The sequence below is a fragment of the Perca fluviatilis genome, chromosome 12, assembly GCF_010015445.1.
Source record: "Perca fluviatilis chromosome 12, GENO_Pfluv_1.0, whole genome shotgun sequence".
NCBI lineage: Eukaryota > Metazoa > Chordata > Actinopteri > Perciformes > Percidae > Perca > Perca fluviatilis.
In genome coordinates, this window is record NC_053123.1 from 27090633 (window position 1) to 27115103 (window position 24471).

Consider the following 24471-nt stretch of genomic DNA (forward strand, 5'->3'; position numbering starts at 1 on the left):
AAAAAAAAAAAAGAATCCATACATTAATAATAATGACAATAATCAGTAGGGTTGGGCATCGAAACAGATTCCTACTTGGAATCGTTTCAAAAATTACGATTCGATCGGAATCGTTTCTTTATTGGAATCGTTTGGAGGATTTGGTTTCAAATCTGATCATGGGTTCCAAATTTAACATGCGCATGTTTTGGGTTTCCGTAGCGGCCAGGCGCTTGTTGTGTTGCAGCCATGGAGCTCAGTAAGCGGTGCTCTAGTGTGGCTTTATTTTACATTGAAAAAGCCCCGTCAAACTGCAACCCACCTTTTGAATCAAAATAAAACTTTCCTCTTATTTGTGAAATAAGCATGTGACCCGTTTCAACTCCACCCCCTCAAAGAATCGGAATCGAGAATCGATAAGAACCGGAATCGAAAAGAAGAATCGGAATTGGAATCAGAATCGTTAATATCCAAACGATGCCCAACCCTAATAATCAGTAGTGCCGGCCCTAGAAAAAGATCACGATGGATCACCGTAAAGTCCGATGGCACAAAATGTTTCAGCAATCTCAAAAAGCAAATATCAGGTTTTAGTGTCCTGCAGAATCAGATAGGAAGGTCTTATTTCCAGAGCTGCTATTTTACATCAACCTGCAACAATCCATCCATAGAAGAAGCAGCAGGAAATAGACCATAATGCAATCTGAGTAAGAGACAGCAGGCAGTCTGGGAAACATGGGAAATCGTGAAGTGAAGTAGAATTAGACTCTTCACTACATATATCTGAAATAACTGAACATTTGGATGAAGTAGGTGTATTTTCAGTTTGGCCTGAAGCTCACAACTATTTTCAAGATCGATTTTTAATCTGAAAAAAAGAATCTTAATATTTGAGGTACTGGAACCAGCAAAAGGTTTTGCACTCTGGCTTCATGAATGACTTTAAAGATTTATAGATCAAATTATAGTGTTAAAACTATTAGTTGCTTAATTGATTACTCGATCAACAGAAAATTGGACTCGTGGTAAAGGGTAAAACAAAGAATTTAAACATGTCAGCCTGGTCTCTAGGAAATATTACTGGTTCATTTTTTGAGACTTTATAGACAAAATGATTACTTGATGAATGGAGAAAACAATCTGCAGATTCATTGATAATGAAAATATGATATAAAGTAAGGCCCTAATCCAGTATCCAATTGAAGTTTTTGTTTAATTGATTAGTGCTTCTCCGTCACTATATCCTGGGAGGAACCTCCATTATAGCAGAGGTGAACAACACTGTAACACTATTCAAGCCTATTTAAATAAAAATAAAATTGATTTGACTCTGTATCTAATGTTGTAATCCAAGTTTCTCTCTTTCTCCCCTGCTTGCAGCGCGGCTGCTTGGAGTTCCAGCGTCAGCCTGTAGTGCCAGAGGTGGGATGGATCCTCTGGGTGCTCGCTCCCAGTTCGTGGACATCCAGAATCTCCCCACGTGGCAGCAGCAGCTGGATGAGGATGGCGAGGAGACACCGCTGGAGCAGAGTGACAGCCTGCTCAGCCAGCAGGCCTTCCCCTCGCCTTTCCCCTTCAGACCAGACATCAACCGCAAGATCATCCTCTTGTGAGTCACTCATGTGTTTCTTCACGTTCTTGCTGTTGGGTGAAAAGCTGCTCACCAAAGATGCATTCGACCAGTCTGGGTTATTGTGGATCGCTTTGCCAGACCTTCCTCCACAGCGCTGCGGAGGAGAGTCTGGCTAGGCCACACAGCATTCCAGGATGGGAGAAAAACGTGCTCTGGTTTATTAGCATTTCTTTAAACCAATCACAATCGTCTTGGGCGGGGCTAAGCGCCCGACAGAGCCACAGTGCCGCTGCAAAATGGAGAGCAGCCCCATGATGAACTCGGTCAAATATCACATTTGATCTGACTACGACACTATATGTTTTTATTTGGGTTTCTTTATGTGCCCTTTGCACTCTAAAAGCAATATGGCTTCACAATGAATTGCAATTGACTAGTGCAATATCCAAATCCCAGAAGGGGGGTGCAATATTTGTTAAAGGCAAAATATGTCTCAAACCATTCTGAGTTAAGTATTGTGGTTCTGCAGAGACGTCCCGGCCTACAAATCCTATCCTATAGACTAAAGAAAAAAAATCTTTGTTTGGTACAGATCCAAAAATCACACTTATGATCATTTACATTTTTGTAATTTTTATATTTTTCAATGAAATTGAAAATAATGATACAAAACTGATCATTCCCTCCAATGTCGTGAATCATATCGCAATGGCAATATCAGTCAAAACAATCGCAATTGGATATCTTCCTCATATCGTGCAGCCCTAGTTCAGAGTCCAGACCACCTCATAAAATCCTCTTTGTGGAGGAACACGTGACCGTCCGGAGTCTGACTAGGCAGCGGCTTCTCTGTAAGAGCCTTGTTGTTGCGGCCCCTCCCCTGCTCAGTCATCGGGAGCAAGCACATTCCTGCAGCAATGTGACCAGAGCTCCACAAGCATTGGTAGTTTTTTTTTTTTTTACTTTTTTTGATCACTTTGTCACAGTTCATGAGTGGTGAACAGTCCTACCATAGATGTATTTTCTCTTTATAACTGTGTTAGATTGTTGCATTTTAAACAAGATAAAGTTATCAGTATTTCTCATGTAAAAAAAAAAGACAATTTAAGAAAAAATATGCAATGTAGTTTCATGAAACTATATATTTCCTATCCTGGTAATCATTTCAATGCTCCTCCGATTTAACTGGAGGGTTCCTGACCTCCAGGTTGAGGATGATGGTAGAACCCTGAAACAGGTTTGAGATCTAGAGTCTTTGCTCTGTAACAAAACCAGCAGAACGCTGCCCTCAGAACGTTGGTTCGGTGTGTTGTAGTAGAGCTGAAGATCTTTGCCCGAACCCGCCGTGACCCCACGGGACCCGACGGGTTCGGGCTTAATTTCTATTATTTTACACGGGCTCGGGCCGTGCTCGGGCTTGCGCTTCGGGCTGCATGGTACATGAGCGGTCAGCTGATGCGTTTCGATTGGCGTGAATATGGATCCTGAGGAGGTGAAACGGTCTCTGGAGGACTTAATTAATTTCTTTGTTCCAACTTCCAAGTGGCCTCTAGCCTCCGTTAGTCATGAATAAATGATGTTAAAATTTTTTATAAATGACTAATTTTTTACGAAAGACAAAGGAGCTGTATAGCGTGCGGCGCAGTCTATTTTTTCTTTCTCTCCCTTTTCCGCCGAGTGGTGCGTGTGCCCGCTCGCGGTGCGAAGCGCGTGTCCGACACTCTAATGATGCTGATAGACGGCATTTACAGTCGGGCTGTAAACGGGTTCGGGCTTTTAAAAAGCTGTCATCAAAATGTACGGGTCGGGCTCGGGCCGAACTCTGTCGGGCTCGGGCCTTTTCGGGCCGTACTTTTAAAGTGCCCATATTATGAAAAAAAACACTTTTTCTGGTATTTGGGGTGTTATTTTGTCTCTGGTGCTTCCACACGCATACAAACTTTGAAAAAAATCCATCCATGCTGTTTTGAGTGAGATACGGTTTCTGAATGTGTCCGGCCTTCAGTCTCCTAGTGGCCTCGGACTGTGACGTCACAATCCGAAATGAGCTGGCTAACCGCAACCGTTAGCTCGTAGCGTTAGCATTAGCATGCTAACGCTAATGCTAACACTAGCATGGTACCTCGTTCTCAATAGCAAAGCACTGCTACAACACACACAAGTTCACCATAATCTACAAAAGAACTACTTACATGTGCGCCCTCATTTAGAAGTCTCCCAGCTAATCCTGCCTTGTAACTGACTGAAGTTGGAGAAACAGCCTGTCTTTTACTTCTATGGAGCTAGCTAGCTGACATGATCTACATCTGAGCTACTGAGCATGTGCGAGTGCAATCAAAGATAGTACAGAAGAAGAAGAAGAAGAAAAGAGGTCTCACTCTGTAGCTAAAACAGAAACCAGGTGAAAAGAGGATCTGCAGCAGTGAGAGAGAGCTGTGCAGTACAACAAAAATATGGTGTTTTTTGAAAATTAAACCATGTAAACCTATTCTGGTACAACCTTAAAATACAATTATGAACATGAAAATGAGTATAATATGGGCGCTTTAAGGCCCGATTACAGCTCTATGTTGTAGTTCTTTCTGGGGGATATTGGCGTTGGTACGTACGCAGTGGTAAAAATACAAATCCCGTGATAAATGCAATACCTGCCCACGAAATACGTCTGTGTCTCTTCAGAGTTTGTTAAAGGTGCCCTCCCACACGTATTTCATTACTTTGTGGTAATGTCTGAAGTTCTACCATGGACTCTGTAAAAAATGTTGTGGAAAAAAATGCCTTGGTTACCTTGTTTCAAGCCATAGCGTGGTATATGAAGCCAGCAGGAAGACTCAGACCCTGTTTACACGTACATGGTTATTTTTACAAAGGGAGACCTTTCCCTTTGTTTGTACCCTTCGTTTACACGCAAACGGAGAATTCGCCTCTGAAACCGAGTCTTTCTAAAAACTCCGGCCAGAGTGGAGACTTTTGAAATCTTCGTTTGCAAGTTTGCATGTAAACTGAGACAAGGTTTAGGCAGCCGAGAGAGAGAAAGAGGAAGTGATTCATTGCTGTTGTTGCTATTTTCAGGATTCTGATTGGCTAACGTGGGCTTGAGCTTCTCGTTACACTGCTACCTACAGGTTTGGCGTGCTCTTGACTGCACTGACGGCATATATACACCGGTGCATGTAAACGAACACTTTTCTGAAAACTGACAGCTGTGCACAATGTTATTTTTGAAAACGGAGAGGTTGAAATGTCCGTTTATGAAAATAGCCGGCCATGTGTAAACGTAGCATCAGTTGAATTTGTGCCAGTTCTCATCTCAATATTCAACGGGCTAAGCTGCTTGTCTCTGATTGGCTAACAGCTAGCCAATGAGAGCCTGGCTATCAGCATCCTTTACCCAGCGCCACTGGGCGAGCTCATGAATAGTAATGAGCTCAGGCAACATGACGTCAGACTGACCAGCTTTTGTAATTGGCCTGATTTCTCTGCTTATTTCTGTTCAGTTGCTAGAGCTGACAGAGGAGGTAGCAGTTCATTTTCACATTCACCACATAACACAAACACATATGGACCTAACATATTTCGTAAAAACGGTTTTGTGTGGCAGGGCACCTTTTTTAAAGTTCAGCCAAGGGCTCAACTGCAACCAAGAAAATGATAGCTCAATATCCCTCAGTATTTTCTGGACATAGTTATGCTTGAGCTCTCTACAGCAAGGCTTAACAAAGCCAAATCATCAACTATCAGCCAATGGGAAAGCGCAGCAGCACAAATATCTGACTTAATGACCTCAACCCCACAAGAACTAGAGCAGAGTGATTAGGCAAGGTGTGGTTTCTGTTTTTTTTTGTTATCCTCGAGACCGCAGAGGGTGGGAGAGGGTTTTTGTTCTTGTTCAGTTTGTTTTTCTCTGTTCTGATATTACCGGTCACACATTGTGGAATTTGTTTTGTATGTCTGAAGGTGCTAATAAAAAGTTGATCACAAAACAAAAGTTTGGCTAGGCCTACGTGTGGAAAATGGGAAAGTGTACTTTTAACGAGACTAGATGGCTAGATCACAGCGATTTCAATATGTCAAAATCTCCACGGGGGTCTTAAAAAGTCTAAAAACGTCTAAAATTTGCTGAAGTATTGTGTTCTAGATCTTAAATTATTTTAAACAGGTCTTAATTTTCCTACGTCTGTGTAACACTACCTCTAATGCTCATTGAAATATCCCCGCAGCGCTAGAATGTTATTTTTTTTATTTTATTCTGTGTGTTTTGTTGTAGTTCTTTTGGTCGCTTGTCCAAATATAATTCTCTGTATCACAACTACAAATGAGACCAACATGCAACTTACTGTATATTGCAGCCAATCTAAACACCAGGCCTATAATGCCAATGAGGAAATATAGGGGAATTGTTTCAGACAAGGTTTCTGGACTCTGACAAATAATTCTGTTCCAATGATAAATGGGTCGAGGGTGAGACTGGAATGTTGTTGTTGATGTAGCCCAGTGTATATAAAGCTGCTTGTCTGGCCAATTACATACTCAATGTCATTTAGAGAAAACTGTCCTCCCTTCACATTGACAGAACCTTGGTGACCCTATTATATCGTGCTTTTATTGAATCCGTTTTGTCTTTTTGCCTGGTGTTACGGTTTGGGAACCGGTCTCTTAAAAATAGGAACCATCTAAACCAAATTTTGAAGTGCTCCAGTAGGCTGATGGGAGAGCCTCAGCTCAACCCAGAATCCCTGTATTCCAAACAGTTACAGAGGATAGCTGGATCTATTTTGAAAGACCACTCCCACCCTCTACACAGTGAATGTGTTGATTTTAATTATTTGTTGTATTTGTAGTATTTTTTTATTATTAGTACTGAGCACTGTTGTCACTTTGTCACGTTACATCCTACCACATGCTGCTGATTATGTGTGTAAAAAGAGGCGGACCCACTCAAAACCAAATCTACCTACGGTATAAATAAATTTACCTTGACCTTGATGTGCAAGACTCCAGTAAAACAGCATCTTAAAGGCTGTGACTGCCAACAAGGTCTGTTTTTCATTCAGAGTTAGTATCTGGCAGCATTGTGACTCATTTTTATCAACCTAAAAGGGGCTAATGTAGAAAAAAACACAAAAAACTCTTCCTTCTCGATCCTGGAGGCTAAACTTGTCTTGTGACCAAATGCTTTCAACACATGCTCGAGTAGTTCCTCATTGTTCTTTCCAAGCAAACCCTGAAGGGCTTCAGAGTGAAGAAATTACTTTACTGAATCATTCAAATAAGCTTTTTACTTTGGCTAAATGGCTAAATGTCTTTTAAAGTTTTTTTGATAAATGTGTGCAGAGTAATGATATGTGTGTGTGGTGAACCAGTCACTGTTCCAGTGTTTTGAGATAAACTGGATACAATTGGAGTGGCTCTTGTGCTAATATTTGGAGATTCAATGCAATAACTACTGAAGTAGGTATAAAACAACAACAATTTTGTCAAATGGAGAGTGTCTCTAATGATGAATACCAGAGAAATGTAGAATAAAGCAATTTGAGAGTGTACACCAGCAGCAATATAGCATGAGGACCCTCAGAAAAATAGTACAGTACAAACATACAAAACACAATTATTTATATATATATACATACACCTTATATAGGTGTGTGTGTGTATATATATGTATATATATGTATGTGTATATGTATATATATGTATGTGTATATGTGTATATATATATATATATATATATATATATATATATATATATATATATATATATATATATATATTAGTTGTATTCTGCCAGATAACAAATAAATTCATGGTCATCAAATTCATCAAGAGATAATTCAAGAAATCCTTTATTAATCCCACAATGGGGAAATTCACACTGTTGCAGCACCAAGGGAGAAGAGGAAAAGTGCAAGACACAGATAAGCACACAATAAATAAATATAAGTAAAGAGAATAAATAGTAAAATGTATTTACGGAATTGCACACTTGTCACATTTTGTGCCGACATGTTTATTTGTATATGTGTCATCTATTTCAAATTAAATAGAAAAACCTTTGTTTTTGTCTTCCACAACAGCTGTGGTGACATCGCCCTGCTGAACTGCACCGCCATCTTGAACACCAGCAACGAGTCGCTAAACGACAAGAACCCGGTGTCTGACAGCGTCCATCAGCTGGCAGGGCCCGAGCTGCGAGACGAGCTGCTCAAACTCAAAGGTAGAGTTGAGGGGGAAGAACCGGAAACATGTTTGATTTTAGCTTGGTTGCTCAGTGATGCTGTGGAGTCTGGGAGCACAGGTTCATAAATGTTAGCGGGAGTCCACCAAATATGAATGTGACTTCACTGGAGACATAACCAGGCACGTGATGCTCAGCTGAACTTTAATAAAAAAATGGTTGTACAGTTACTGCTATAGCTACTCTGATATATATTATAATGCTCCACAGCTGCCCTCCTGGAGAAATACAAACTTAGAATTTCCTTTAAACTTCACCAGTATGACATATTATCCTTGGGAGAGTGTACATCATACCGTACCCAAGAGGAATTCAATTAATACATTTTTTCAAGCTTTCAAGCACATCTCGGGGCCTTACTTAGTGGATGGAGTTGCTCAGTTATCACATACACAAATGTATATTTTTCCACTTACTTCTAGTGACATCAAGGCAGATCATTTTGGTTTTTGTCTGTTGAGGTTTTAAGATTTTTTTTTTTTTTTTAAAGGTCCAATATGTAATATTTGTACTGTAATAAATCCAAAAATGACACCAATGCCTCATCAGATATTAAGGAAACATGTTAAACTGAAATACTATCTTTTCTGACAACAATGCTAATTTCAGTATTTTTTCTTTTTGAAATTTACATTCCGTGACGGAATTTCTGTTTATGTTTTGATCTGTGTGTTGTTATCAACGGCCCAGTTTGACAGCCAGGCTGGGTTGCCAGATATACCTGTAAAACGTAAACCCAGCGCTACAGCTGTAACGGTAGTACAGCCATGAAAGCAACAAACAAACAAACAGGATCAATGGAGATAGATTCTACCCGACCTAAAAAAGAAAACAGCATGTTTCTAACAGTTCGCGTGACCAGAGACATAACAACCCCCTGGTAAATAATGGAGATGTATTTGAAAGATGGAGACAGCTTAGAGCCCAAAAGGACGCAGAATTGGCTTATTTTCTCCTGAACCGGTAAGCATTAGCTTCAGGCTAATTTATCACAGCTACTAGGGACGGGCATTTTTGTCATTTCAACATTTGTGTACTCACATTGAATTATATAGCTAGAGTACCCGAGTTGGTTACCGCAAAAACAATTGAGACATAGCCAGTAAAGTGATCCCGACTGGTCCTGGCTAACGCCCAGCTAAACCCCTGCTACCTGTTAACGTTACGGAGAACCAGGCAAGCAGCCCACGGCTGTTTACAGCGTGTAGCCTCCGTCAGCGGCTGGAGCCGACAACGGTGAGTTATTTTAACACGAAGGAGAAGGGGCTGTAAACCGGAAAGAGAGGACTGTGAGTTTGCAGGGTTGTTTAGCGATTTTTGCCGTAATTCTAAGCCAATGAAGTGTGCTTCGCCGCAAGGTAGCTAGTGGTATTTTTAGCGTTTCGTATTGTAATTCTAAGCCGAGAGATGTGCCTGACGCGCGTGTGGAGAGGACAGTGAGGTTGTTGTGTTTTAGCGGTTCATACTGCAATTTTAAGCCGAAAAGTGTGTCTGTCAGTTGGTTAGCAGAGCTCGAGCGACGGGCTTTTTATGACTGTCAATATAGCCAGCATCTACCGTTAGCTACTCTGCTGTGCTGTGGAGTAATGTCTGGCTATGTGAGAAAAGTGTCTAGCAACGTTGTTGTGAATGCTGCGGTCTCAGCCTGGCAACCTCCGTGAACTTCGAGTCTGGGCAGGAGGGGGCGGGGGAAACGACTCTCCAGTATTTTGAATTGGTAGTGCAGTAACTATTTTAACCGCTAGCTGCCAGTATTACACACAATATTACATATTGCACCTTTAAGGTTTCTGCTAGGGGTGGGAATCTCTTGGCACTTTTCAGTTCGATTCCGATTCAGAGGCCAACAATTCGATTCTAAACCGATTAGCGATGCATCTCGATGCAAAATTTTTTTATGTACATTTCCATGCGTGATTTTTAAAAATATACATATAAATCTGAGTTTGCTACTTAGAGTTTGCTAATCACTTCCTAGACAAAGCAGCTAGACAAAGCTTAGATTTTGACATATATTTGTCACACACAAGTTTTAATAAAATGTTTTGTCCACTGAGGTTTTTATTTTGTAGTCATTCCATGCTTAAGTCTTAAACATGCTTGTGAAAGTTACCTTCTCTCACAGTAATCGTCCATGTCAGTGGCTCAGTCATGTTTAAAGGTGGAGAATTGGCTTCTTAGAACATGAAACATGAGGTGGTAATTATTTTATGTATGTCTTATTAGATCATGTATAGGGCCTATATACCAAATTTAATTTTTTTTTTTCCTTTTGGCCATTTTTTTTTTTTTTTTTTTTTTTTTTTTTTTTCTCTTCTGCACTCTTGCCTAAACTCTAAGTTGTTGTCCATTATCCCATCCTCTTTCAGTCACTCTGTTTTCTGATTTGTACCCAGCAGCCAATACCTATTTCCAGAAACAATGTTTACTCCTTTCATAAGAGCTACTCTCTACCGATTAAAAATATTTCCTGTAAATATGATTTTCATGCATTTTTATTAACCAGGACATTGTTCCAGAAAGAGATGCTGCTGTTGTAAACTTTACATGTGAGCACCACAAATCTATCATTCATCTTAATTTATTTTTGGGGTGGTGGCATGCTGCAAGTTTTAAAGGCAGATATCTTAAATGCTTGGCACTCAAAACCAAAAATATCTGCATGGCTATACTAAAGAAAAATGAATACAGTTTTAATTTTTTAGCTACTTGCTGAATGTTAAATCAGTTTTATTTGCATGTTTGTGTGCAGGATGTCGGACAGGTGAGGCGAAGCTGACCAAAGGCTTCAACCTGGCAGCGAGGTTCATCGTCCACACAGTGGGACCAAAGTACAAAGCCAAATACAGGACGGCAGCGGAGAGCTCGCTCTACAGCTGCTACCGAAACACGATGCAGCTGGCTGTGTAAGAACAATCAAATCAAACGTTCAATCAGTCAAGGTTAAAGCAGGCAGTATTAATGTTATCAAAGACTTGTATAAACACACGTCACTTCTCATGCAACATGTTACATAAGTGATATGAAATCCATTAATCCGTTATTTAGATTTTTCTTCATTTCCCTCAGATATGATTTCATTTGATAAACAATGATTGTGCCTGACTGGTGCAAATAAACAATGGTTTGATGAAAGCCACTCGGATTCCCAAAAAATGCATTGGAAAGACTTAAGGAATGAACATTTCCATAAGAAAAGTTGCATCTGTCTTTGGGGTTCATCGTGAAACCTAGCTAAATATATTAATTTAAATCATTAAAGTTTGTATAACAATGTAAAAATTCAGAAGTGAAAAATACAAGATGTGCACATTCAAAATGCTACAGCCTCAAATTAAAAGCTGCATCATTCAGGCTTTCTGTTGATTATGCCACTGTTTAATACAGTACATTAATAACATTATATTTTTACATATATAAATGTAAATAAAGGTGCGTGTAAAATACATTGACATGTAAATATATAAAGTTCTGATAATGGTCTCTTATTAACTAATTACTTTTTTTAAATGAATATCATTTGGTATGCAATGGTATGTATAGTTGTGTGTGTGTGTGTGTGTGTGTGTGTGTGTGTGTGTGTGTGTGTGTGTGTGTGTGTGTGTGTGTGTGTGTGTGTGTGTGTGTGTGTGTGTGTGTGTGTGTGTGTGTGTGTGTGTGTGTGTGTGTGTGTGTGTGTGTGTGTGTTGTAAATGTGTACAGTAGGTGAGATTGTTTTGTTTTTTTGTCGCCTCAGAGAGCAGTCAATGGCATCTATTGGCCTCTGTGTGGTGAGCACGACCAAAAGAGGTTACCCACTGGAGGACGCTACGCATATGGCTTTCAGTAAGACACACGCACAAACACCGATACACAGCCTTTTTTATCAGTGAGGTACAGAGATACACAACTTGTGGTAATAAAAACCTTTATCATGTCATAGATCACACTTTCTTTTTCTGTCCCACATTCAGATAATCGCCTTGGAAACCTTAACCTCAGTCCCACAGAGAGAGACACACACACACACACACACACACACACACTTAAATGACATGATAACATGATATGGAGAAAATCAAATATCACGATATTTTTGACCAAATACCTCGATATCGATACCGCAATGATTTTGTAATTTTGACTATTGGTGCTTTTATATAAATAATCATCAGTAATGTGGATATAATGACTAAGTGTGTAAAGGCAAATAATCGATCAGTTAAGTCTGGTAAGTTCAGAAAATGACATCACTTTACTGTAATCCAGCCTTTAAAACCAGGAAAAGACACCACTTATGCCATATTACGGTATCCAAAATCTAAGAAGATATCTAGTCTCATATCACGATATCGATATAATATCGATATATTTCCCAGCTCTATGTTCAATATAAACACACATGATGGCCTGATGATAACATCATAATCTTATAATGGATACAACTGAAACATCCATGTTTCACATGCATACAAACACATTACAGATCCAAAGACGTAAAACTGAATATTATCACCTTCGTGTGGGTAGGATTTGTTGAAGAACTGTTGTATTAGAATGCATTAGGTAGTTTAGCACAAATAAATACATACCGTATGTGTTATTATTTTCCCAGTATTTGTCCAGATAATGCTGACAACATTAGTCAATAACTTCATCCACACAAAAACCAAGATTTTGATGATTCATTCTTGTTTAAGCCACTTAAAAATGCCAACATTCAGTGGCTCCTTTTCTTGAATTTGCAGATTTACTGAAAATCTTTTGGGTTTTTGAAACAAGCACTTTGGAGACATTTGAAACTTGTTTTGATTGTCTTTTAATTGTCTTTTGCATGTCTTAATATGTAAGGGAACACAAGTGTGTGTGCTTATGTGTTTAAAGGAACAGTGCGCAGGTTCCTGGAGAATCATGGAAACAGCCTGGAGACGGTGGTGTTCGCAGTGTCAGACACAGAAGAGGTTTGTGTGACTTGTCTCTGTGCTAATTCCCTAAAATGTTTTATTTATTTATTTCATTAATCTTGCATTGAGTGAAAGATGAACCTGCTGCGAAAATATTGTTTCCTCACCCCACATTAAGAATTAAGGTCACTTTCTCATGATTAAAATTACATTATTTAAAATGTTATTTATATATATGTGTGTGTGTGTGTGTGTGTGTGTGTGTGTGTGTGTGTGTGTGTGTGTGTGTGTGTGTGTGTGTGTGTGTGTGTGTGTGTGTGTGTGTGTGTGTGTGTGTGTGTGTGTGTGTGTGTGTGTGTGTGTGTGTGTTATTGATGTATATGATATTTAAACTTTGTCAGCTGTTTGAGGGCATCTTTTTGATGAAAAACATAGAAAGCTCTTAATTTATAAGTTGATCAAAAAAAGCACCCAAACACATCATTAGTTTTGGTCTTTGGGTCTTCTGAAGGACCCACCTTCCTGGTCTGCATCCTTCAGACGATTCAGCCCCTTAATTGGGACAGCATTAAGATGTCATTGTGCTTAAAGCAAACAAGTTCATAAGGCGTGTTTTTAGGGCTGCAGCTATGTATTATTTTAGAAGTCGATTATTCCACCGATTATACCATCGATTAATCGAGTAATTGCATAAGAAATACTTTTGCTTTATTAAAGAGCAATAGTAAATATACAAAAGAGGAAAAAAAGACAGGTCTCTTAAAATGAACAACTAACCCAATCAGCCAACCATAGTCACTGTCACCGCAGTATGGGCAGTGTGTGTGCTGTCCGCTCAATGTTCAGAGGGGAGGGGGGGATCCAGGGTTTCGCGTCACCTAGCGGATGAGCAGGGAGCTCTCATCTCAACTGGAAACCATATTGATTTACGTTAAATGTTAACGTTAACATTACCTTTTGTCCGCTCCATGGACTGGGTGCATAATATGAGATGGATGCCTTCTGCTGAGATGCTGAAGCAATAACGTTGTACTACTGTGGTAAGCTAGCACTGTACAGAGTTTTCATTTTGCTCTTGCTTGAATCGATCCCAAATTTTGGACTCTTCCTGTCGTTTTCTCTGGCCTGTCTCTTCTCTTTGCCCCTCGCTATTTTCTCTCTCTTCCTCCAATTTTGCAATTCGTGCTGTCTTCTTCACATCGCCTGTAGGCCTACACAACCCGTAAGAGCATTGTGTAACAGCAATAATCATCCGTGCAAAACACAGTGAGCTGTATGTAGTTTAGAATTTGCATGCTTGTCAAGAGTGCCGGGTTTTGGAAAGTTACAGAAATTATATCGAACACAGTTTTGACCATCTGGCAAGTATTTAGATTGAACCATACTGACACCTTTTAATGTCTTGCCAGAAAGGCAGATTCAGAAAGTTAGATTCTGGCTGTCAAGACTGAATCTTTGCTGGCCTTCTGTCTAATTTGCCATCTAACGTATGTTTTTGGACATTAATATGAATACTGAGGTGTGTATGTGTGTTCCTTAAGCGGCTGTACAAGAAGTTACTGCCTCTGTATTTCCCTCGCTCCGAGCAAGAGGAGAGGACCTGTTTGCCTCTCATCCCAGCTGACATTGGCAACTCTGAGGGTGAACCCGTTGTCCCAGAGAGACAGATCCGCATCGCAGAGAAACCAGGCACCCTGGAAGGTACACAAATCTATTTCTACATACAGTACAATGTGATGAGATGTTTCCCGGCATTAAAAAGGACACGTAATGTGCTTCACTTTCATGTCAGCAATCTATTTTTAAGAGTAGGCATCTTTCTTTTCAAGTTCATTTAATTTTGGAATCTGACTCTTTTCTTGTGTCAATAGAAAACAGTCCAAGATCAATTGCCTTCATGGCACACAGGCTTAATTTAATATTGTATTCCTCTCCATTTCTGTCTCCAGTCACCTCACACTGAGGAAAAGGAAATGTGTGTTGTTTTTCCACCTAATTTAATTTTTACTTCAAACGGATGACGGCTTTTATTTCAGTTTGAGGCACAAAATGAACCAAGAAAGTGTCAAGTGCACAATAAAGACCCATTTTTAATAGTTTAATAATGTGCAGGTTTTCATGTTTACAGTGTTTTATGTTTTTAATTTTGAAACAATAAAACACACAATCACCCTCAACTTTGTTCAGTCTGGGTGGACCGTCTCTTTGGGTTGAGAGTTAACCAGTTCAATCAGTCTGTCAGTTGACCAATGAGTCAGTCAACAAACCACGCAGTCAGTCGGCCATTTGGGCTACTAGCCAGTGGACACTGGACGGGTGCCTTGTCACAGCCAATTAGTTAACAACTCAGCACGTTGAAACATCAAATATAGCCCACAGATGAAGGTCTGGACGAGGATTCAATTCTGATGAGGACAACGTTTTTTGAGATCAGTCATTAGACGTGGAACAGCAGGGCATCAAAATATTTTGCAACCGGGACAGTGAGAGGTCACATCTGGCTGCCTGGATCCTTTAGCCCACATTAGTACCTCCACACACTCACTCATTCAGCGAGCCATGCCTTTATGGAGGACTTCATTTTTTCCACAGTGTCAGCTTCTTCAAACCCCTCGGTCAGTATACTCCTAAGTGATAGACAGGTAAAACACCATGCCAGTACCAAATGAGGGACGATCTATTCTAGTTCCAGAAACTTGTAGAATCTATATCAAGTCACACCGAAGCTGTTCTGGAGGCTCAGTGTGACCCAACAAACAGTTTTTTTTTCTTCTTCTTTTAATAGTTTTTGCCGTAGTCAAGAAGGAACTGAGAAAGGGCCAACACTTATATGACTGCATCCACAGTAGTTGGCTCTGTTGCAGAGACTATAAACAAAAATGTTAAAATAAGATGTTTAAAGCATTTTGACTATTGGCAGCTTCAGTTCAAACGCTCTTTAAAGCTTTTAACCGTCATATAAACTGTAATTTGTATGACCTCTTTAGATTACCAACTGAAGCTTCTGCTTGCACTTTGTCTAAGTTTTTGCAAAGGATTGCAAAGATGTCTTTGTGGTTTCTGGGTTGAGCCTGTTGACTTCATTGACGTCCAGTTAGAATATGTGCTGGCGTGGCGCTTTTTAAAGTGGCGAGATGTGGCTTTGGTGTGTTGATCCAAAGCAAGCAGGCCGCCTGCGAGTGGAACCCAATAACAACAGGCTGATGTATACACACTGACAGATACACAGATCCATTTGGATGCAGATAATATGGTCATTGCACGCGGTTTCTAGAAAAACATGCAGAGAAACAGACCTAAACCTGAGAATGGATTCTGTCTTCTGAGTTTATGACCTCTGTGGCAGATTTTTCACAAACATACACACACATAATGTCATCCTTGCAGATAAATTAGGATCAGTGGAATAAAATAAAGACAGGCAAGCAAGCATACCCATACAAATGTATTAAATCAACTTTACAACTTGAAAGATTCAAGCATTCAGTAGAGCTTTTCAGGGAAAAATGTATCCTATCAAAATGAAGCATAGTATACTTAGGTGCAGCAATATCTGTCCTCTCTAACTTTACCACAATTCTTGTGTGTGCTACCACTACCATCATAAATTTAAAGCTAGTAAAATAAATTAAAAGTCCAGTTGTCGTTTGTTTGTGTAGATGATTCGGAAGAGGAGAGTCTGGAGTCAGATCTGGGTCAGGTGGGGAATCACGCATTCGCCCGGATGGAGGGTGATGTGGACAAACAGCGCAAACAGATCCTGCAGGGCCAGATGTCAGAGGCGGCCATCCACAAACAACACCAAAGGAAGTAAGAGTCCAAAACCAAACTAAAATAACTGGACATACTGGAAAAAACACATTTTATATGATAAAAATCACTCAAAGTTTCGCTGTGATCAGTTGAGTTGTGTGCCATGAACACTAGCATTAGCATTGGCATTTCTGGCTTTATTCAGTAGTTACACAACATCTTAGGAGGAAAAGATGTTGTGTGTACATGTATGCATTGAAGTTTTCCCTTACAAGATCAATAAACGGTAGAAAACAAGAGGCTGCAAAATAATCACAGGTGTTAACACCAGAGTATGCAGAGCAATATGCCTGTATGAAAAGGTTTTAACTGAAATTTGAGTTTCTAAATAAATAGGTTTGATTTATTTCTTGATTATACTTTACATGATCTTTTTTAGGCATTTGACCAACAACATGATTTTACTGCCTCGATGAACTGTGCTACCCCTCAAGTCATAGTAGAGATTTACTGTCTGTCTGTCTGTGTCTCTCTCTCTCTCTCTCTCTCTCTCTCTCTCACTCTCGCAGTTACAATCGCTGGCTTTGTCGCGCAAGAGCAGAGGATCTGTCAGACATCGCTGCACTGAAAGCCTTATATCAAACTGGTATGTGTTTGTCTCAAAAAATGAAATCCAACTTCCCCATCTCCTTTCTCAGCTGTCACAAGGTGCAAATGTATCTCATTACCAGTAGGTGGCAGTGTTGTTACACAGTTTAGCCCCAGTGTTACTTTATTTGGTTATCAGAATACTTTATTGATCTCCTCAGGGAAATTGTTTAGTTGCAGTTGCTTACAGTCAAATTCAAGGCAAAAAAGAGTAATGGGAGTTAAAAGACAATTTGCACATGATGTCAGAATTAAAATGATTTTTGAAGACTTCCATGGCCAGCTTATTCAAACCAGGGAAATGATTAAACCAACTTTGTTGTGATTTATATAGTAATGCTATTTAATTGTAATCAAACACAATAAATTGCATAAATCTAATGTTGCGGTTAATTGTCTTATGAGGATGAACATGACTAGAGGCCTCTGTTTTTATTTACCAGTATATGACTATGTCCTCTCATAAAAAACTGAAGAATATATAAATATTTATTTCAGACAGGAGGGCAGAAGATTAGTTTTCTATTTTGATATCGGGTGATGTTTGATTGGATTTCCACTTAATGTTCAAAATGGGCTCTTTATATCAAAGTGTGTTTGCAGAAAATATCAAGGTTGAGTTTATCTTTCATTTTAGATGTAAGAAATACAGTTGAAATGAAATAATGTTTCTTTAGAACCAGAGTATAACACTGACAAATGTTAGACAAAACAAAAAAGCATCAAGACAAAACCAAAACATCTAAAGTGTAACGGTGCAGGAAGATCTGAGTGCAATAAAAGACCTGAGTATGTTTAAGAGGAGTGCATATATTAGAATAAAAATCTCAGTGATGGCTCTAAATACACAAACATACTTTTGGTTGTTTGTTTTTCATGTTCGTGCTACAGGAATGAAAGGATTCTATTCCATTCAGAAGAAGAACGAATACAGAATAAAAAACAGTGACTTGGGTACATTGGACACCGAGAACACGCAGATTTAAACAAAACACAGCCCTCAGAAGAATTTCACATGCACCACAGAATAAAACACCAAATTAAGAACATCTGAACTTCTGTTATGCAGCCCACTTCTCAGTCTTTTCCAAATAAATGTTGTCGCTTTGTGGGGACAGGTTTTCATTTGCATGAGGAGGCAGAATGGGCTCCAAGCAGAGCTTTTCACAGAAGGGGTTTTATAGGCCGTCAAATTTGCACAACCATTACTAGTATTTTGGAATACACCAATGATAACAAGTGATAACTGTGATAAGGAGAGACTGTATCTTTTCATCATTGCAAATGAAGTAAGCCTGCAGCTAATGGTTATTTTTTTACTTTTCGTTTAGTCTTTAACATATCAGAAAATAGTGAAAAATGTGCATCACAAGATCCCAGAGCCCAGGATTATGTTTTTTAGCCAAAAAAAGCTAAATTTAGAATCATATAAAACAGTGAAAAGCAGCAAATTCTAACATGTGAGAGGTGTGAACCAGCGTGCGTTTGTGCATGCGTGACCTGTTAATAATGTGTATTTCCACAGGTGTAGATATGTGTGGCAGGACAGTGATGATTTTGGTTGGACGAAACATCCCAGTGACCCTTATCGACATCGAAAAGGTAACAAAATAAAAGAATTATTTCAAAATAAAATGCTGTTATTGATGTTAGTCAGTCAATCTTTTAGCACATTCTGTATTCACATGTGCTTATTATGGCTGTGTGCAAACTGTGCAAATGTATTTCATTTAATCATTTATGTTTTATTCCACAATACCTGTTGGAAACAAATACTATATAGACCTATTCAAAACTTCTGTTAACATTAACACTTGAACCAAAAGAAACTACAACTTCATAAAACAAACACAAGAGTGATCGAAAAGTGAAAATCTGCTATTAAACCAAATGATATCCAACTTAGAATTCAAATAAAAATTAAAAACTGTAAAAGAATATATAGAAAATTGTGAAGAATCCAGGACTATAAAAGTGTATGCACACTGACTTGGTCTGCGTTTGCATGTGCAGGCCCTGCTGTACTTCATCCATGTGATGGACCACATCACAGTGAAGGAGTATGTGATGGTTTACTTCCACACGCTGACCGGCGAGCACAACCACCTGGACTCCAACTTCCTCAAGAACCTCTACGACATCGTGGATACGAAGTCAGTCTGATAATTTTACTCTACTTAGTGTTAAACTGAGCTAATAACTGCTATTCCGAGTAACATCCTCTGGGAGGGGTGCATAGACGGGACAAAAAGTAAAAATGAACATAATCCAAACCTTACACCAAATGCGTTTCTTAGATCTTGTACTTTACCAATATGTTACACTAACATTTTCCAGTGAATTATGACTACTTTGAACTCAAATAGAAAGCTAATAATATTGGACATTCAGTTCCCATTGTTTTAATCTTTCCCTCGTTAGTTTTGTCTCATCCCTCCAACAAACACAATGATTGAATAAGAAAACTCTGTAGCTCTTATTGCTTTAACCTCCCACCCCACAAAAGGGCACGATTTTAATGTTCTGTGCTGTATGTTCTGGGTTTGCAGTCATTTGGCTAACTCACGCTGGCTAGCCACGTCTGGTGTCTTTCATAGCCAGAACTGCATATAAAAAAATGGTACAAAAATTCTTAGAAACATCTTCCAGATGGAACAAAGGTCTGACAGGCAGCTCCCTGGCATTTTTGTTGTTTCCTTGTTTTAGAAATAAGACATTAAGTCAAGCCAGGTGCAATATCTTAATGAAATTGCAAAAAAGTGCAAAATGAAAATTCTCTCTTGCATCCTGAGAGTCAAATCTATAGCTGGATATGGTACATGCAGCATCTTCTTTAAGGCTTGGGCGTCATTTGACCCTCTTTTGGCCTTCCTTTGGCCGTCACTCAGTCCTCCTTCTGCAGCTGCATTGAAGTTCAGATAACTGTTCATGCTACAGTATGACACCGCCAAGGTTACAGTGTTTATACTTTTGGAAAAGCAAAACTAGCTTTCAAACGCTTTTGTTTCGCTGTGGGTTTTGGAAATCTGGCAGCCATATTTGGAACAGGAAACCCAAACTTGGAACGTGTTGTCGGGGTGATGTATTTGGTTGCGACTCAGCCTTAATCACAGGATTCAAAGTTTTAATTGCAGATTCTTGTTCTGAACTATCTCTGGATAGGCTGGTTATAGGAATCACTTACAAAACTAATTCTTAAACATTATATTTGTTTGAAGTTGAAGAACGGGCCTTCAGTGGCTCATCACAATAAAGAACTGCTAGCGATTATTTTAATTCAGTTTCAAAGTTTATTGTCCTATGCAAAGTAAGGAAACATGTTTCCCTGTACAATGAAATTCTTCCTTTGCTGTACACAGAATGCCTTAGAGAAAAGATAAGATAGAACTTTATTCATCCTGAGGGAAAGAGTTGTCTAGAGGTTGCAGTACAAAGTGCAAATATAAAAAATATATATATATATATATATATATATATATATATATATATATATATATATATCAATAATGATTATATATAAGGTGCAAGAAGCAAACGTACACAATGCCAGAAACGATAAGGTGCAAATCCAAAATAAAGACTAAAGAACATAGAAACTAAAGAAGCAATAGCCCACTTACTTCCAATTCGCTCACTTGAAATGAAATCTGAATCGCATACAGACAAGTTATCTTATTCCCAATAAATACAGGATAGAGCCAGTGTCCTATATTTAAAGACAAACTTGACAAATATTCCTACTTATAGGTCAACATATGGATGATAATGTGTCAGTTTTGTTGTATCATATAGAAAAGCAAATGCAAAATCAATAATCCAATTTTGAAGAATGCCTGAGGGCTGAAACGTCATCTAAATAAAATAAAGAAATGCATATTGAGCCAGAGTTTTGCAATACTTTTTTCTTACATTTAAGTTTGTTGTATCACACACCCGACAGATGCAGTCCAGAAGTCAGCCCTGGATCTAAATCTGATTCTAATGAGAAACTTCAAAGATTGTTTTTTATAATCACATTCAGAGCATTATCACATCAAATGCTCGTCAAATGTAGTTAGATTTTGTATCCGTACCAGCCCGGCATGGCATTGCTCTGTTTGCAGTCTGCTGTTAGGTTCACCATTGATGACTATTTTCATTAAGCTGAATAGGAGCCACATCCATAAAAAAAAACTGAATTGTTAACAGTTCCACCATGCCATCAGAGAAGACTCCCAGTTCTGTGTTGTCTACTGTAAAGTGATAATTATGTTCTTCAACCTATTGTTTTTAACAGTGTGCAGCTAAGCATTGTTTGAACTTACTTTAATTTTCAAAGATACCAGATCCGTCAGGCTGAATTGCAAAAAAAATGTGTATAAAACCCTTCTTGATATATTTTTGTTTGATGCAACACTGCAGTCATGGAAAAATTGCAATTTAGGCAAGAAACACAAGCAGGCTGATTATCAGATTATTTATGGTTTAAACAAACCCCAAAATCAGGGTCATCTGGAAGATAAAACAAAAGTGAGTTATTACCCAAACAGTCTTTTGTAAACATCCATCACAATTTACAGACCAACTGGCTAGTTAAATTTTCATTTACACAGGGAGTAAACACTTTCCCTGTGCAGTAAGGCATCAGTATCTTATAACAGAGATATTATATCATAGAAATAAAATTTTATTTAGGTTCCCTCATTTTCAGTTACTAAATGAAATGTTTTAAATAATCTGGCTGAACTGTTGTTTATAACCTGTCTGAAAGTTGATCCAAGTTGTAATTAACAGGAACTATCCTTTTAGTGTTTAATTCACTGTAAGCATACTGTACTGTAGCTTTAATAAAGCATGTGAAGCAGGGTTGTTTTTTGTATAGCACCCTTCAACATCAACACAAAGGCATTAAGGCACAAAACCGAAAATAAAAACAGACTATACTGTCATAGCTTTTAATTTATGTATTTTCTTGATAGAGAAAAACTCCAGGCCTTCATGAGTTAATTAAACATTTCTAGTTCTAGTCTCTTTCTAGTTTCTAGTAACCACAACCGAACAGGCTTCCTGTGTCAGTGGGAAACTCCATGCAGTCATTACGCACCTTTAACCCCCATGTTTTTCTATTCATTACTCTCTGAGACTGGTCATTCAGTTGGTTTCGCCACACCTTAATAACCTTCTTCTGTCTGGAAAATTCGGTCAATTAAGCCCTTAAGACTTTGAAATGTAGGAACATATTCCTGACATTTGCTCTTTATTTCACATGATATACTGTATATGTCACCCAAAACCTGTAAAAGTCATCTGCTGGTTATTTCAGTCACACAGTGGAGAATTAAGAGAGCTAACAAAATGAGTGCTACACAAAATGCTAAAATATGAATGAAGACACCTTCATTCAGCTTCCCCTTTCATTGGAACAGGGAAACCCCATTCAGCTATAAAGAACAACCATGACTGCTTCAGTACACGTTGCTGATTCATCACAGAGAGTAGCAGCTCAGGGTGTAATGCTAATAACCTTTAAATGGCAAGGTTGTTTTAAAGTTCCCCAAAGTCTCTGCACATTTTAGCTCTGGCTCATGGAACCTTATTATGAGACGATGGACTGTAATTAGCAATGGTTTGACTGCCACCAACCAGCTTATTTGAAATGTTTTAAAGCCGACGATGTTTTCGAATATTCGTGAAACTTAGAGATTAGACTTTAGCTGTCTGTTTGGAACAATTTGAGTAGAAAAACACAGAACCTGTTTCTTCTAAACATTTTTGTTTGACATTTAGCAGTGACCTAGGCTTAGTAGCTCTTTATGATTCGGTGAGCAGCAACAAAACACTGTACAATGGTTCAACCAGACTGACAATTAAAAGAGCAGAAAGAAAATATCAATAGTCATTGGTAAAAGAAACTGGAAGCTTGGCATAAAAATGTGTGTAGATAGGAACGGTTTACTTTTTCAGTGTCAAGTGCACAATAATGCAGCCTATAACAAGCTGGAATTAACAGGCAACATGTTGCTTTTGCAAAGCTCTTCTTCAGACTTGACAATATAAGTAGAAGGTTAGTCTAGGTTTGGCACTAATAGTTCAGGAAATATTAGCATTACATTAGCATTACATCATTATGACGGGTGATTCAAAGCTTTTGAATGGTAGTATATGAACCTTACTGCATTGTGGGGCCAGGTAGTCCCAGTGGGAATCAATCCCTTGTTTGTATTCTACTCTGCAAGTGGCACAAAGGTATTTGTGTTTCAGATCATGTTTAGGGATCACATTTCATATAAACACAACTTTCATCTGTAAATGTAATTTAAAGGCTTTACAGTTTCTACATATGCCCCAACTTGTAAGTCACTTCTCCTGTTACTGCTCTTTTCACTTGGTGAGGCATTGTTGATCTACTCTGCCAATGAAACCACTAACCCTGGCCTGGCATGTCCAGCATGTTCAACCCATTAAGATATTGATTTGCTGCAGATGCATTTTGGCTCCAGACAACCTAACGAGCAGACAAAAGCCAAACATGAACACAAAAGTTTCCAAAACTGTCTGGCTAAATGGCGAGACGTTGATTACTTTCTCCAGGAGACCGATGAGGTTGATCATTATTTTTGTCCCCTTAGTGTCCTGTGCTGGACCAGAGCAGAAGCCCCACATCATGTTTTTGTACTCCGGATGCCCCTCTGAGTTAGTTTGCAGTTCCTTCCTCTCTTGGCCGACTGTTTTGTGTTATATGAGCAGATGCGGCTTCCCCCAGCCAGACCACCACTGTGTGTGTGGCATTACAATGCAAACTGTCGCAAATGTGGCGTATTATGGTTGGAGTACTGCCATGAAATGAACTGCCAAGTCTTCACTACCAGTGCTGAGTAGATTATAGATGACCTGTCAGTCTATAACAACTGCTGATATTTGGTTTGTAATTACACTTAAGGTTACTTCAAGTTTGTTGGTTTCAGAGATTCACCCTGAGGGTCTGGGTATTTTGGAGCTGCCAAATACGGGACAGTGACTCTCAACTGGCAGACTGTGGCTCCCATCTTTTAAATAAGGAAGCTGAGAGTATGCTCCCAATTATTAGGGAATCACTGGTTTAACTGGTTTTTATTGGTTGGGTGACCTCAGGATTGCATCTCTGCTTTCTGCCAATGATGTGGTTTTCTTGCTTCATTGGACCGAGACCTCCAGCACGCACTGTGGCGGTTTGCAGCCGAGGGTGAAGTGGCTGGGATGGGGGTCAGCACCTCTGGTTCTGACTTCATGGTACTTTCCCAGATAATGGTGGATTGCTCCCTGCTGGTTAGGACTGAGTTACTGCCACAAGTGAAGTAGTTCAAGTGTCTTGGGGTCTGTCTTTTCATAAGGTGATAGTGGGGTTTGTGAGATTGACAGGCTTGGAATAGTGCACCATCTGT

At 39.1% G+C, this 24471-nt stretch overlaps 1 protein-coding gene across 1 annotated transcript in view; it reads left to right on the forward strand.

The window, feature by feature from the left end:
• Positions 1 to 24471, forward strand: part of gdap2 (ganglioside induced differentiation associated protein 2) — a 30356-nt gene that overhangs the window by 1638 nt on the left and 4247 nt on the right. Inside the window, exons 2-11 of the mRNA XM_039818323.1 lie at positions 1360 to 1588; positions 7627 to 7766; positions 10540 to 10693; positions 11524 to 11612; positions 12651 to 12727; positions 14212 to 14371; positions 16330 to 16480; positions 16993 to 17069; positions 18597 to 18673; positions 19085 to 19224. Of these exons, the coding sequence (XP_039674257.1) occupies positions 1407 to 1588; positions 7627 to 7766; positions 10540 to 10693; positions 11524 to 11612; positions 12651 to 12727; positions 14212 to 14371; positions 16330 to 16480; positions 16993 to 17069; positions 18597 to 18673; positions 19085 to 19224 (1247 nt within the window). The 5' untranslated portion in view covers positions 1360 to 1406. The remainder of the gene's footprint in view (positions 1 to 1359; positions 1589 to 7626; positions 7767 to 10539; positions 10694 to 11523; positions 11613 to 12650; positions 12728 to 14211; positions 14372 to 16329; positions 16481 to 16992; positions 17070 to 18596; positions 18674 to 19084; positions 19225 to 24471) is intronic.